The 13,145-nt window shown below is 50.6% G+C and overlaps 3 protein-coding genes across 3 annotated transcripts; all 3 read left to right on the top strand.

The window, feature by feature from the left end:
• The first annotated feature begins 698 nt into the window (after positions 1–698).
• BO97DRAFT_92691 (uncharacterized protein) lies at positions 699–3,649 on the top strand. Its single transcript, XM_025701139.1, has 5 exons — positions 699–1,012; positions 1,086–1,154; positions 1,210–1,689; positions 1,743–3,404; positions 3,452–3,649. Exons 1-5 carry the CDS (start codon positions 993–995, stop codon positions 3,534–3,536), a joined length of 2,316 nt encoding a protein of 771 aa, XP_025550827.1. The 5' UTR covers positions 699–992; the 3' UTR covers positions 3,537–3,649.
• A 604-nt stretch (positions 3,650–4,253) lies between these two features.
• On the top strand, positions 4,254–8,881 carry BO97DRAFT_391740 (SKI complex RNA helicase subunit SKI2). The gene is made up of 6 exons (XM_025693835.1): positions 4,254–4,753; positions 4,897–7,393; positions 7,447–7,726; positions 7,780–7,967; positions 8,023–8,202; positions 8,262–8,881. The coding sequence occupies exons 1-6, from the start codon at positions 4,524–4,526 to the stop codon at positions 8,760–8,762; spliced, it is 3,876 nt and encodes a 1,291-aa protein (XP_025550826.1). The 5' UTR covers positions 4,254–4,523; the 3' UTR covers positions 8,763–8,881.
• Positions 8,882–9,314: 433 nt separating this feature from the next.
• Positions 9,315–12,909, top strand: BO97DRAFT_346580 (putative nonsense-mediated mRNA decay protein (Nmd5); the record flags this gene model as incomplete). Its single annotated transcript, XM_025691816.1, has 8 exons — positions 9,315–9,404; positions 9,466–9,544; positions 9,652–10,112; positions 10,175–10,359; positions 10,416–12,286; positions 12,339–12,517; positions 12,581–12,698; positions 12,752–12,909. 8 exons carry the CDS (start codon positions 9,315–9,317, stop codon positions 12,907–12,909), a joined length of 3,141 nt encoding a protein of 1,046 aa, XP_025550825.1.
• Positions 12,910–13,145: the final 236 nt, after the last annotated feature.

Below are 13,145 nucleotides of genomic sequence, written 5' to 3'. Positions count from 1 at the left end.
CCCCGAACGGCTACATTACACTCCAAAGAACCGAGGCTGATCCTGACGCCACGCCCGAAACATTAATTTGCAGGCTACTTGTGGCACCGGGCTTGCTTGTAGCTCCAGTGTTTGGGAGGTAACTTTTCAGAATATTAGTCCTATTCCCAGGCCTCTGAGGGATTTCATGTTTACCAGCCCAAACATTCCAGCGGCACCGTTTGGGTCAGGTCGCCCGAAACGGATGCTACCCTCACCTTTACTATGACTCGGAGAGGAAAACCCATGCATTGATGTGTACTGTAAGTCTAACTTGAATTGAAAGCATACTATGATCAAAAGTAGGCGCATGTGCACCGGGGTTCTCACCCGAGTTGCTTTTCAAACAAGATTTCTCACGCGAGAGGTAGGGCTCTCAAAGTAAAATGCACGCGGGCTGCCGCCTGCATAAGGCTTAGTTGGAAAGACTATCGTGTTGAGACTGCTCGTTGCTGGTTGTCGGATCCTCAGAGAAACTGATCCAGCCGACTCCGAGTGCGTCCAGGCGGGTTCGAGGCTTCTTCAATAATTGAGCAAGGCCTGACCGCATTCGCCGCTGAGGTTCCCCGGATTGGGACCGGAAAAGTCTTACGTCATCCGTCCGCACCCGCCATCCAACCTCCGATCTCGTTTCCAGGCGAGATGGCGAGCGAACTCAGTTGCGCAGGTGAATGAAGTGTTGAGTGTGGTAGGAGGTAGTCGTGGTGGTGATTTCTCCCTTAACTCAGATGCCAGAGCTCCAGGTCTCAACTCTCTGGGCTAGACTTCCACTTTACATCACACCACGACATTAGTCTCAGTCTTCCCCCGACCTTCCTCGCAGATCTATCAACCGTTCTTTTTCTCCGCCGTCGCTCTCACCACACCGTCCGCCTCTTCCTTCTGCGTTGTCCGTCAGTTCCGCAACAGCGGCGTTTCTCCTGGTATAGCTGGACCACCGACAATGCCACCTTAAGGGTTAATTTATCTTCACCATGACAACGGATTCGCTTTCGTCAGTTCCTTCTTACCTTTTCTCTTGTCAATAGTATCAACACAGGTGTGACTAACATTCTACGCATGGGAAGGTTTCAACCAACCGAGTCTCTAGTCCTCTCAGCCAAGCGTCGCTTCTTCCCATTCAAAATCCCAAATTTGTTTGTGCTTCGAGCTCATAGTCAATGAAGCTGAATAAGGCTGATGGCGGTATAGCCACCAACAACTTCGCAACTATATAAGCACCGCCGACCCTGATCGAATTTACGTCGTCGCTCAAAAGCTCGTTTACTCCATTCATATCTCAACACAGAAGCGGGAAACTATCGCTGTCATTCCTTTTGAGCCAAAATGTCTTGCTGCCGGCTACGGCTGGGTTGCAGTCGGAGGATCCGAGAAAGGCGAATGTGTCTTCATCAGGCTACCTGATCACAGCGCAGGTACGCATGGTAGTAACCCGGCTGCTCAGCCTGCCGATATTGATAGTGCCCTTCCGATTGGGTTTGAACCTTCAGCAAGAACGTTGTCGCCTAGAGTCGGTGATGAGGGGCAAAGGCCAGCTCGAGATTCTCGCAGGAGGCAAGTGCCCGACATGCAGTATCATTCATTTGGAGGTAGCATTGTGAACTCCGTAACCATCCATCGTCTTCCTGGCGGGGACAAAGATCTATCACATGAGGACGTGGCAATTCTCAGGTATCATTGTATTCCATAGCCGCTTACCTATTGACATGCTGATGATCTGACAGTAACAACGACCAAACTGTTACCGTGTACTCTTTAGCCAGGTCAAAAGTTATCAAGGTTCTCCATCATCCAGCTTGTATGAATTATGCGATAATATCACCAGACTCGAGTCTCCTCGCGGCTGTTGGCGATGAAGCCGGTGCATACTTTTATGAGATTAGCCGCGACCTCGAATCGATTGTCACAACAGATGCGGGCGATAAGCTCTGCGGTTGGAATTGGAATCTTGTCCGCTGCGTAGAGATGGATATTGGGACGCGACCTGATGACCGCTGTTGTTTCACCATCGCATTCTCTCACCTTAGCCATTTATGTGCGATCGGTTCTCAGTCCGGGGTTATTACCATCTTCGATGTGAGCGCAATTTGCGACATCACGCGTGAGCCCCATGGCAAGAACACGATTGTCTGCCACTTCAATTCGTCAAGATCATGCTGCAACGGCGGCGCTGTGCGCTGCATAGCGTTCGCGCCAGAGCCTTGGGATCTTTTAGTATGGCTTGAGGATAAGGGTCGGGCTGGTATAGCAGATGTACGCCAGGCGTTCATCCGTCGTCAAATCATACACTTGGACATGAATGAGTCCGGGACCCAGGAGGTTTTCACAGAACCGATCATTGATGATTCTGATTCCGACCTTGAGATGGAGGGCGCGCAGCGAGAAATGTCAGATTCAATCGAAGGGCTACCCAACGACCTGGGAGGCGAATCGATTGGTAACCTGCTTCTGAGTGAGACATTTCTGCAGAACCTCATAGAAAGAGAAAGGCTGATTGTAGAACATCTGGACACAGCGCGATGGACATCTAGGCCTGATGAGAATCGGACAGAACGACGAGCCAGAGCTTACCCTCAAACAGCCACCGGGCCTCGTCAACAGGCTCAAGGTTTCACAGAGGGTGCTAATCGAGCTTCTCGTCCCACCTCTCCTCTGCGTTCTGGCGAAACGCCTGGCGACCTATCACGAGATGAAAACCCAGTCATCGCGGAGATAAATGAGCGCAGGCAAGACGCAAGACGCTTGACCACAGGTATTGCAGCGTACAATCAGGCTGGAACCAGTAGCCGACCTTTAGAGACAGATACATCGAATTTGGATCCTCAGCCTAGCATTACACTTAGCTGGACTGCGTCGCCGTCAGAGCTGTACTCTGCTTCTTCAGGCAACCCCTCACATGCCGCAGATACAAGCTCGCGTGACCCTGATAGCTCTGGTACCGATATCAGTTCTGCCAATCGGTCTGGTGGGACTACAGCCCGACCATCTGCGCATTTTGATTACTCGTCTACTGCGGATGAACTATTGTCCCGATATCGAGCCCACGACAATTCTAGCTCAGGTCATAGACGTTTTGAGAGAAGGGGCGATGCGGCTGAAATTCGCCATGACTCGCCAGGTCTCAGAGCATATCTCGAAGCAGAGCGGGCTCGACGGCGCAACTTGGGTAATCTACAAAGGCAGATCGATCATCAGCTACTCAGTCACGTCAATCGACGAGATACACGACACCTCGACCACTTAATGGCATCCGACCAAAATCGTCACCCCCGATGGGTTCGCAACGTTCTTAATGGGCTTCAGGATCGAAGCGTGGGCACCAGACATCGAGATCAGGAGCCGGGTGGTACAGCTGGCATTGGCTGGGGTGCAGATGGCAGAACACTGTACGTGCTATGTATCGTTTGCAATGTGACACAACTGACTCCTCCAGGTACATTGCCACTGTGGATGGAATCTTTGAGTTTCTAGTCAATATGGCTGATCGGAGGACATTCCCTGTCTTCACTTACAGGTGAACAAGGCTCTTCAAGCTGCCAGCGGGTTATTGGCTTCAAGATATCATTCTACCTCAAAAATGTGTTGGGGAACATTGGCTTGTCCTTGTGATTCATGTCGCGAAGGATGCGCCTTTGCCCTAGCTGCGATTTTCCCGAACCTGCCACTTTTCCGTAACGCTCACATTGACTAGTACAAGTATGACCTAGGATTACTTTTGTCATTAGGACGAAAACAATTGCAGGGATGTATTCTTCTTTTATGCCTCTTCTCTGTGCTTTCCGTTTTGTCCCGCTGCGGGTTTGGTTCCAGGAGCATCCATTCTGTATCATTGAGCTCACATACTGTGTTGCATCTATTCTTGGCATCTTGGTTAATAATCAAGACAAGTGCTTATGTATAAGGGAAGATGAGATAATATGCTGCACATGGAAACGAATTCACGTTGTATGCGAAATCCTGCGCAAATTGATGCCGCGCGCGATCCGGACGCTTAAAGAGATAGCTGAGAAGAACGCTGGAAATCGTACATGATAAAGTATTGAGGCTTTTGAATCATAGCTAAAGATCTTGTACGGATTTTCAAAAACCCTCCCACCCGTCTGTGCGCGGTGTTGAGTTTGACAAGCTACTTAGGGAGCTGCTCACCAGCGGGCGGAAAGGGCCCAGTCCCCACACGACGTCAGAGCTGTTTGGGTTTGTCCAAACTCCAAACTCCATTCAAGTTCCCGCCGCCGCCGCCAAACGCCTGCCAGTGATTAATTAATGATTTCGAGTAACGTCTCTCACCTCGAATCACGGCCCACATCCTCTGCTTTCACCCCAGTGAATGCTCGCCTGCCTGGCTGTTCATCTCTATCCCGCACAACTTAATAAGAGGCGTGTTGTTGCTCCCTACACAGGCCTGTCTGCATACACAGTGTTCTCACAAACACTCCTCGGCGCCCTGTTTCCGATTTGGTGCCTGAGCAGGCCTGACCTGAATTTTCATTGCTACGATATCTGTGATGGCGGGCAACCTGACTGCTGCTCTGGCGCAGCTGAGTCTAAACTCGGAAGATCTCAGCGCCTCTAGCTTTGATGCCCGTCTGGCCGATGAGGAAAGTGCCATTTACAGAGAGGCCAAACCGCGACAGAGGGTTCGCCAGAACGCCGCTGACCTCAAGAAAGAACTAGAACACGAGTTCCTTAGTCCATCGGCCCGTTTCGGTTCAGGATGGCTGAATCGTCTTCAAAGGTTTGCCTTACCTTGTTACTGTTGTCGCACTGCCCCTCCCCCAAGGCTTACTAAATTTATGTACCATACCTGATCATTTCCCTGAACTTTCCTGCTTCTATAAATTGATTTACCATCTTGATTTTGGCGCTAACACTACGCAGGAGATGGGATGTGTCCACGGACTATGCAGATCTGTTCGACATTGCGGGAACTCAAACGCGAACAGTCGTCCGATTCGATCGCGATGGCCTAGAAGGTCGCGTTACTGGCTACCACGAAGTCACTATTCCTGCCGCCAGTGCCAATGCAAAGAACTCTACGTCTCTCCTTCGTCGACCCGCTGGCCGTGCGGATTTCGTGAGGGGAGCGGCAGGCTTTTTCCCGTTCGCTCCGGGTGGGCTGGAAGGGGTCGAGGCGATTGCTGAGATGGAATCGGATTCTCAAGTCGCAGACTACCCTAAATCTGGGGGGAAGCAATCGGGACTTGACCGAATTATTAACTTCGGTGCCGAAGGCGGTCTGCTAGAACTTGCCCCTGGATTCTCTCGTGGACTGAAATTCGATGAAACAAAATCCAAAGAGGCTGCGCAAGGAGACGAAGAAGTAGAGCATGCTTTGCAACAGGAAGAAATCGAGCTTCGCGTTGAGCAAGATGAGACAGCTTCAGATGCTGGAGGTGTTAAGATCGACGACGAAGCAGAGTTAAGTGATGAAGAGGATATCGACTCCTTGTTACCAGTTGAGTTCCCGGCATTGGAACCCCACGCTCCGCTGCTCGCAGGTGTTCAGCAAAGAAAGAGTGGTAGAGAATGGGCTCATGTCGTTGATGTCAACAAAGATATCCCGAACTTCCGTGAGCTCGTGCCAGACATGGCTCGTGAGTGGCCATTCGAGCTGGACACTTTCCAGAAAGAGGCCGTCTATCATCTGGAGAACGGTGACTCTGTCTTTGTGGCTGCACACACATCAGCCGGTAAGACTGTCGTGGCTGAATATGCCATTGCTCTAGCTTCCAAGCACATGACCAAAGCCATCTACACTTCGCCAATCAAAGCTCTGAGCAATCAGAAATTCCGTGATTTTAGGACGACATTCGACGATGTGGGTATCCTGACGGGTGATGTCCAGATAAACCCTGAAGCAAGCTGCCTTATCATGACCACCGAGATTCTGCGAAGTATGCTTTACCGCGGAGCGGACCTGATCAGGGACGTGGAGTTTGTGATTTTTGACGAGGTTCATTATGTCAATGACCTAGAGAGAGGTGTGGTCTGGGAAGAGGTCATTATCATGCTTCCGGAGCACGTTACTCTGATCCTGCTGTCTGCCACCGTTCCTAACACTTATGAATTCGCATCATGGGTTGGTCGTACGAAGAAGAAAGACATTTATGTCATTTCCACCCCCAAGAGACCAGTCCCTCTCGAACACTACCTTTGGGCTGGTAAAGGGATGTACAAAGTTGTTGACTCCAACAAGCGTTTCCTCGAGAATGGCTGGAAGGAGGCTGACGAGATCATTTCCGGAAGGGACAAAATCAAGGCTCAGAAAGCAGCCGAGGCTCAAGCCCAGTCGCAGGCAAGCCGTGGAGCACCACAGGGTAGAGGACGCGGACAAGCTCCTGGTAGAGGCGGCGCCCGCGGCAACTCGCAGCGTGGAGGCGCCCCCCGTGGAAGAGGTCAGCCAGCCAACAGAGGTACCGGGAACATTGCTCGCACGGGGCGTGGTGGCGGAAGGACCACAGCCGCGCAAGATAAGACTATTTGGGTACAGCTTGTTCAGCATCTTCGGAAGGAAAATCTGCTCCCCGGCTGTATCTTCGTTTTCTCGAAGAAGCGCTGCGAACAAAATGCTGACTCGCTTTCTAACCAAGACTTTACGACCGCTGCAGAAAAGAGCTTGATCCACATGTTTATCGAAAAGTCTCTTACAAGACTCAAACCAGAAGACCGGACGCTTCCACAAATCCTTAGACTCCGAGACTTGCTTAGTCGGGGTATTGCCGTACATCATGGCGGTCTTTTGCCCATCATGAAGGAAATCGTGGAGATATTGTTCGCCAAGTCATTAGTCAAAGTACTATTTGCCACGGAGACGTTTGCTATGGGTCTGAATTTACCGACTCGTACGGTGGTCTTCTCCGGGTTCCGCAAGCACGATGGCAAGGGTTTCCGGGATCTGCTACCCGGAGAGTATACTCAAATGGCCGGACGTGCTGGAAGAAGAGGTCTTGACACCGTCGGCTATGTGATCATCGTAAACCCTGGCAGAGATGAAGCACCACCAGCTGGAGCTCTGAGACGGATGATCTTGGGCGATCCGACGAAGTTACGATCTCAATTCAGGCTCACATACAATATGATACTCAACCTACTCCGCGTCGAAGCCTTGAAGATTGAAGAAATGATCAAGCGTAGCTTCAGTGAGAATGCCACTCAGGCACTTCTCCCAGAGCATGAGAAGCAGGTTCAGCTTTCTGAGGCCAGCTTAGCGAAGATCAAGCGCGAATCTTGCGACATATGTGATATCGACCTTGCCGCCTGCCATGATGCAGCTATCGAGTATGAAAAACTGACCAGCGAACTTCATGTGGGACTGCTGTCCTCTCCAGTAGGAAAGCGTCTGTTCATGCCGAAGCGGCTGGTTGTGTATAGGAAGGCAAGCACAGCGTCCCTGTTCCCACAACTTAGTCAAACTGACCACATCTATAGGACGGATTCCGTACGGCGGGTGTTATTGTTCGGGAGGGCATTGGAGGGGGTGCCACGCCCACCATACAGGTCCTGGAAATTGGAAGAATTGGAGGCAGGCGTCATCCCAGCGATATTCTTCCATTCCTTCCAAGATTCCGGCATTTGTTCCAGTCTTTGCCCACTCGTGCCGCGGATATGACCCTGAAGACGTCTAAGATACCATTGTCGGATCTTGAATGCATTACAAATACAATGATCAAGTTGGGTGGCCCAATATGGTACCTGAACATCAAGAAAGGTTCGTGCAATTAGTCCAATTCTTTGAATGAGACTAACATCGCGACAAATCAGAGGCAATGAAGTTCGCGGATAAAGAGCTTTCAAAGTTCTGTGCTTCGTGGACGACTCCAGCCTGGGATGAGATGGACTGGGCTAGGATCAAGGAGCTACAGGTTAGAGACATACTGGAGAAGCGGCAGGAACAAGCTGCAATTGCCCAATCTTGCCGATGCCTGCAATGCCCAGACTTCTTAAAACATGTAAGGACCCTGAGTTGTTCTAACTAGACACCATTATCATGCTGACATTCAACAGTTCGAAATGCAACACGATGAATGGCAGGTCAAAGAAAATATCTCGCAGTTGAAACAGCTGATGTCCGATCAGAATCTGGCGCTGCTCCCTGATTATGAGCAACGCATTCAAGTACTAAAGGATTTAGGCTTCGTAGATGAGCAGGCACGTGTGCAGCTTAAAGGCAAAGTGGCATGTGAGGTAAGTTTTCCAAATGTATCATGGCCATTTCGTAGCGCCAGGCTAACATCCGGCCTCAGATCCACTCATCCGATGAATTGGTCCTGACGGAATTGATCCTTGAAAACGTCTTGGCCGAATACGAGCCTGAGGAGATTGTTGCGCTGCTGTCTGCCTTTGTCTTCCAGGAGAAGACTGAAAATGTACCCACATTGACACCGCGACTTGAGAAGGGCAAGGAGGCCATTGTCAAGATCTCGGACAGAGTCAATGACATTCAAATTCAACATCAGGTCATTCAGACCAGTGAGGACAGTAACGACTTCGCTAGTCAGCCGCGGTTTGGCCTGTCGGAAGTCGTCTACGAATGGGCGAAGGGCATGTCATTCAACCGTATCACCGATCTCACCGATGTGATGGAAGGCACTATCGTGCGGACTATTACTCGTCTGGATGAGACTTGTCGGGAGGTGAAGAATGCGGCCAAATTGGTGGGAGATCCCAACCTTTATGCCAAGATGCAACAGGCACAGGAGCTGATCAAGAGAGATGTTATCTTCGCCGCATCGCTGTATATGTAGGCCGGGGAGAGGGACCACGTGGTGGGGAGGGCTTATTTTATGTCGGAATCCTATTTTGATTTTTTTTTAAATGCGTTCCATTGATTTAGTTGAATAAACAAGTGAATAATAACACAGACTTTTAAGAGTTGCAGATAGCCCAAGATTCAAGAGGACCTCTCCATCCAAATTCACGGAAACCCGAAACTCAGCCTAGGAAATTTATCCACATACTCCGTGCAGATCGGATCGTTGCCCCAAGATTCAGTCAGGGAGCAAAATTCTCTTACCGCGCGTGGCGGCGAGGCCTCTGATTAGCTGCCATAGGCGCGGGGCGGGCACCGCTTATTGAAAAACCACGAGAGAAAACTGAACCAAACCTAACAAACCCGAAGGGCACTTTTGCAATCTGCACACTTACTTACTATCATTACTCCCCCGCTAATTTATCTCCCTCCCCCCTCCTCCTCTCCTCCTCCCCCCTCCTTCATCCCGTGGCTCAGCACTACGTAACGGGTCTACTTTCTTTTTTTCGAGCTTTAAAATATCACCGGGGGCCGTTGCTGGTGCGAGATGGATGTTGCAGCTTTGAGAGACCGCATCCAGTCTACCCTCGACGCCAATGCGGATAACAGACGCCAAGCTGAGTTGGACTTGAAATATGTAAGTGTGGCATGGTATCGCATGTTTGGAAGCGCTCTATACTTATTCAGTTATTGTCTAGGCCGAGACACAACCGGGCTTCATAAATGCGCTTCTGGATATCTTGCAGGGGGAACAAAACAATGCCGTTCAACTGTCGGGTAGGTATTACCTAGAGATCCTGCTGCCTGATTATCGCCCACCGCTTTCTTCCTTATGGTCTTGGGCGCTAGAGTACATCAACTAACGAGTAGTCTACTATATATAGCTGGTGTTTACTTGAAGAACAGGATCACCCGCGGTTGGTCTGTCGTCGAAGAAAGTCCTTTGCGCGCACCGATCCCCGAGGAGGAAAAACCTAGTTTTCGAGAGCGACTGATCCCCGCATTGGCGTCCACTCCTCCGAATGTTCGAGCACAGCTTGTTCCCCTTCTCCAGAAGATACTTCAACATGACTTCCCGGAGCAGTGGCCGGGTTTCTTGGAAATCACCCTTCAGCTGCTGGGTACCAACGATGCGAGCTCTGTCTACGCAGGCCTGCAGTGCCTGCTGGCCATCTGCCGGGTGTATAGGTTCAAGGCCGGAGAGAAGCGGGAAGAGTTCGATAAGATTGTTGAGCATACGTTCCCTCAGCTATTGAATATCGGGTTGAAGTTGGTTGATGAGGAAAGTCTGGAGGCTGCGGAAATGCTTCGAATTGTTGTCAAGTCATACAAGCATGCTATTTATGTGGGTGAACCGGAGCGGAATATGAATTACATCTTGGAAGCTAACCTTTGGGGCGCCACTAGTTCGAACTTTCTCCCTCCCTTCAAGCGCAGCAGGCCACGGTGGATTGGTGCACCCTGTTCCTGCGCATAATTGCTAAGGAGCCTCCGGCAAATGCCATGATGGAGTCCAAGGAAGAAAGAGAATTAAATCACTGGTGGAAATGCAAGAAGTGGTCATATGCCAACTTGAACCGTCTCTTCATCAGGTACGTTCCCTGCTTTGTACAGCCTTGGAACCTGCCACTCACCTGACTCCGCTGAGCAGATACGGAAACCCCACGACGATGACCAAGTCTAGCACTCCCGACTACACTCAGTACGCGAAAAACTTCATCGCCAACTTTGCTCCGGAGATCCTCAAGGGCTATTTGCAGGAGATCGACAAGTGGGTATCGAAGGGCCAGTGGCTCAGCAACCCGGCACTCGCCTACACTCTCATCTTCCTGGAGGAATGCGTGAAGCCGAAGGCGATGTGGGATCATCTCAAGCCCCATATGGACAACCTGGTTGCTCACTTCATCTTCCCGATTCTTTGCCAGTCTGACGAAGATATCGAGTTGTTCCAGGAGGATCCTTCGGAATACCTTCACCGGAAGTTGAATTACTATGAAGAGGTCTCGGCGCCCGATGTGGCAGCTACCAACTTCCTGGTTGCTTTGACGAAGAATCGCAAGAAACAGACTTTCTCCATCCTTACATTTGTCAATGGTGTCGTCAGCAAGTATGAATCTGCCCCGGAGGATCAAAAGTCGCCTCGGGAGAAGGAAGGCGCTCTGCGCATGATCGGTTCTTTGGCCTCTGTTATCCTGGGCAAGAAGAGCCCCATCGCTGGTGAGGTGGAATACTTCTTCGTCCGTCACGTTTTCCCAGAATTCCGCAGCCCCCACGGCTTCCTCAGAGCTCGTGCATGTGATACTCTAGAGAAGTTCGAGGCTCTTGATTTCCAGGACCCGAACAACCTCATGATTATCTACAGAAACATCCTCGAGTCCATGACAGATCCCGAATTGCCTGTCAGGGTTGAGGCGGCGCTCGCTTTGCAGCCTCTTATCCGCCACGACATTATCAGGACTTCGATGCAGCAAAACATCCCCCAGATCATGCAGCAGCTTCTCAAGCTCGCCAACGAGGTCGATGTGGACGCTCTTGCCAACGTTATGGAAGACTTTGTTGAAGTCTTCTCTGCCGAGCTCACCCCGTTCGCTGTAGCACTCAGCGAGCAGCTTCGTGACACATACATGCGTATCGTTGGAGAGCTTTTGGAGCGCAATGCCACCAAGGGTGACGAGGACGCCTACGGCGACTTTTTGGATGACAAGAGCATCACCGCTCTTGGTGTCCTGCAGACGATTGGCACATTGATTCTCACTCTCGAGAGCACACCCGATGTGCTGCTTCACCTTGAAACCATCCTCATGCCCGTCATTAGTATTACTCTTGAGAACAAGCTTTACGACTTGTACAACGAAGTTTTTGAGATCATCGATAGCTGCACCTTTGCCTCTAAGTCGATTTCTCCTACTATGTGGCAAGCCTTTGAGCTCATCCACAAGACCTTCAAGGCTGGGGCTGAGCTCTACCTTGAGGACATGCTCCCTGCCCTCGACAACTACGTCGCTTATGGCTCTCAGATGTTGGTCCAGAACCCGGCATATCTGGCGGCCGTTGTTGGCATGGTTCAGGACATCTTCCGCGACGAAAAGGTGGGTGGTGTGGATCGGATCTGCGGCTGCAAGCTCGCCGAGACTCTGATGCTCAATCTCCGCGGCTACATTGACCAGTACATTCCTGTCTTCATCGAGCTCGCAATGCGTGTCATTGATGCCGGCGAGGCGCGCACTAAGTCCTACCGCATTCACCTGATGGAGATGGTCATCAACGCGATTTACTACAACCCTGTTCTGAGCTTACAGGTGCTGGAAGCAAATGGCTGGACGAACAAGTTCTTCAGCACGTGGTTCTCCAATATCGACAACTTCAGACGGGTCCATGATAAGAAGCTGTCAATCGCAGCAATCAGCTCTCTTTTGACCTTGAAGGCTGGTGATGTTCCTACTAGCGTTCAACAAGGATGGCCTAGACTTCTTCAGGGAGTGACCAGACTCTTCCAAACTTTGCCTGCTGCAATCAAGAGTAAGTGCTCAAGAGTGACATGGCGCATAATTGTGTACTAATTTCGATTTAGACCGAGAAGATGCTACCAAGGAGTCTGACTTCACGTATGAAGACGAAGACGATGTTGATGATGAGGACAATGACTGGGATGGTGAGGTTGAATGGACTGAACAGGACGAGGCAGAGGGCGTTCTGGAAGACGACGTTGCTGACGAGAGCGCTGCCTACCTCGACTTTTTGAACAAGGAGGTGAGTTCACTTGTTCAGAAACTCTTATGATCACATCCTGAATGTGTCTAACTACCTCAATAGGCTCAGAAGTTCGGCTCGTTCGCCGATGATGACGATGAAGAGTTGGACGAGGAAAGCTTGCTTGAGACCCCTCTTGACAAGGTTGAGCCTTACGGCATGTTTAAGCATGTGTTCATGAGTATGTATCTCTTCGAGGGTTACACAATGTGCTGTCGACTGACTTTGACGCAGGCCTCCAACAAGAACAGCCGCAACTTTATGAGAACCTGACGAAGATCCTAAGCCCCGAGGAACAGGGTGTGCTTCAAGCTGTTTTCCACGAAGCCGATGCGAAGGCGTTGGCTGCAGCCAATGCTGAAACTGCAGGCATTCAAGCCAATGGAAACTGATTAATGTTTCAAATCACCCCGGGAGCTGACGAAATGAACCAGTCGGTCTATTCTGGATTAACGTGGTGTTGAAATGAATAAAAAACAAAATCTTGCAATATAAAAGTGCCATCCCAGGTTGGAGGACTGTCTTGGCAAGCCTGCTATATTTCTTCCGGGTCGCTTCGACAACAGATACAGTCGGACGGTCTCAGCTGGATACGCCATTACGCCATATATGCCTCTTTTGATTGCCT

The sequence above is a fragment of the Aspergillus homomorphus genome, assembly GCF_003184865.1.
Source record: "Aspergillus homomorphus CBS 101889 unplaced genomic scaffold BO97scaffold_21, whole genome shotgun sequence".
NCBI classification, from domain to species: domain Eukaryota; kingdom Fungi; phylum Ascomycota; class Eurotiomycetes; order Eurotiales; family Aspergillaceae; genus Aspergillus; species Aspergillus homomorphus.
This window is presented reverse-complemented; position numbering and strand designations above follow the sequence as displayed.

What these genes read in the sequence shown, in the direction of transcription:
- BO97DRAFT_391740 (XM_025693835.1), top strand. Translation starts at nt 4,524, where the DNA reads ATGGCGGGCAACCTGACTGCTGCTCTGGCGCAGCTGAGTCTAAACTCG. An exon ending in GCCCAGACTTCTTAAAACAT is followed by an intron (nt 7,968 to 8,022) that starts GTAAGGACCCTG and finishes GACATTCAACAG; the next exon opens with TTCGAAATGCAACACGATGA. An exon ending in AAGGCAAAGTGGCATGTGAG is followed by an intron (nt 8,203 to 8,261) that starts GTAAGTTTTCCA and finishes ATCCGGCCTCAG; the next exon opens with ATCCACTCATCCGATGAATT.
- BO97DRAFT_92691 (XM_025701139.1), top strand. Translation starts at nt 993, where the DNA reads ATGACAACGGATTCGCTTTC. An exon ending in ATGACAACGGATTCGCTTTC is followed by an intron (nt 1,013 to 1,085) that starts GTCAGTTCCTTC and finishes ACGCATGGGAAG; the next exon opens with GTTTCAACCAACCGAGTCTC. An exon ending in CCATTCAAAATCCCAAATTT is followed by an intron (nt 1,155 to 1,209) that starts GTTTGTGCTTCG and finishes ATGGCGGTATAG; the next exon opens with CCACCAACAACTTCGCAACT.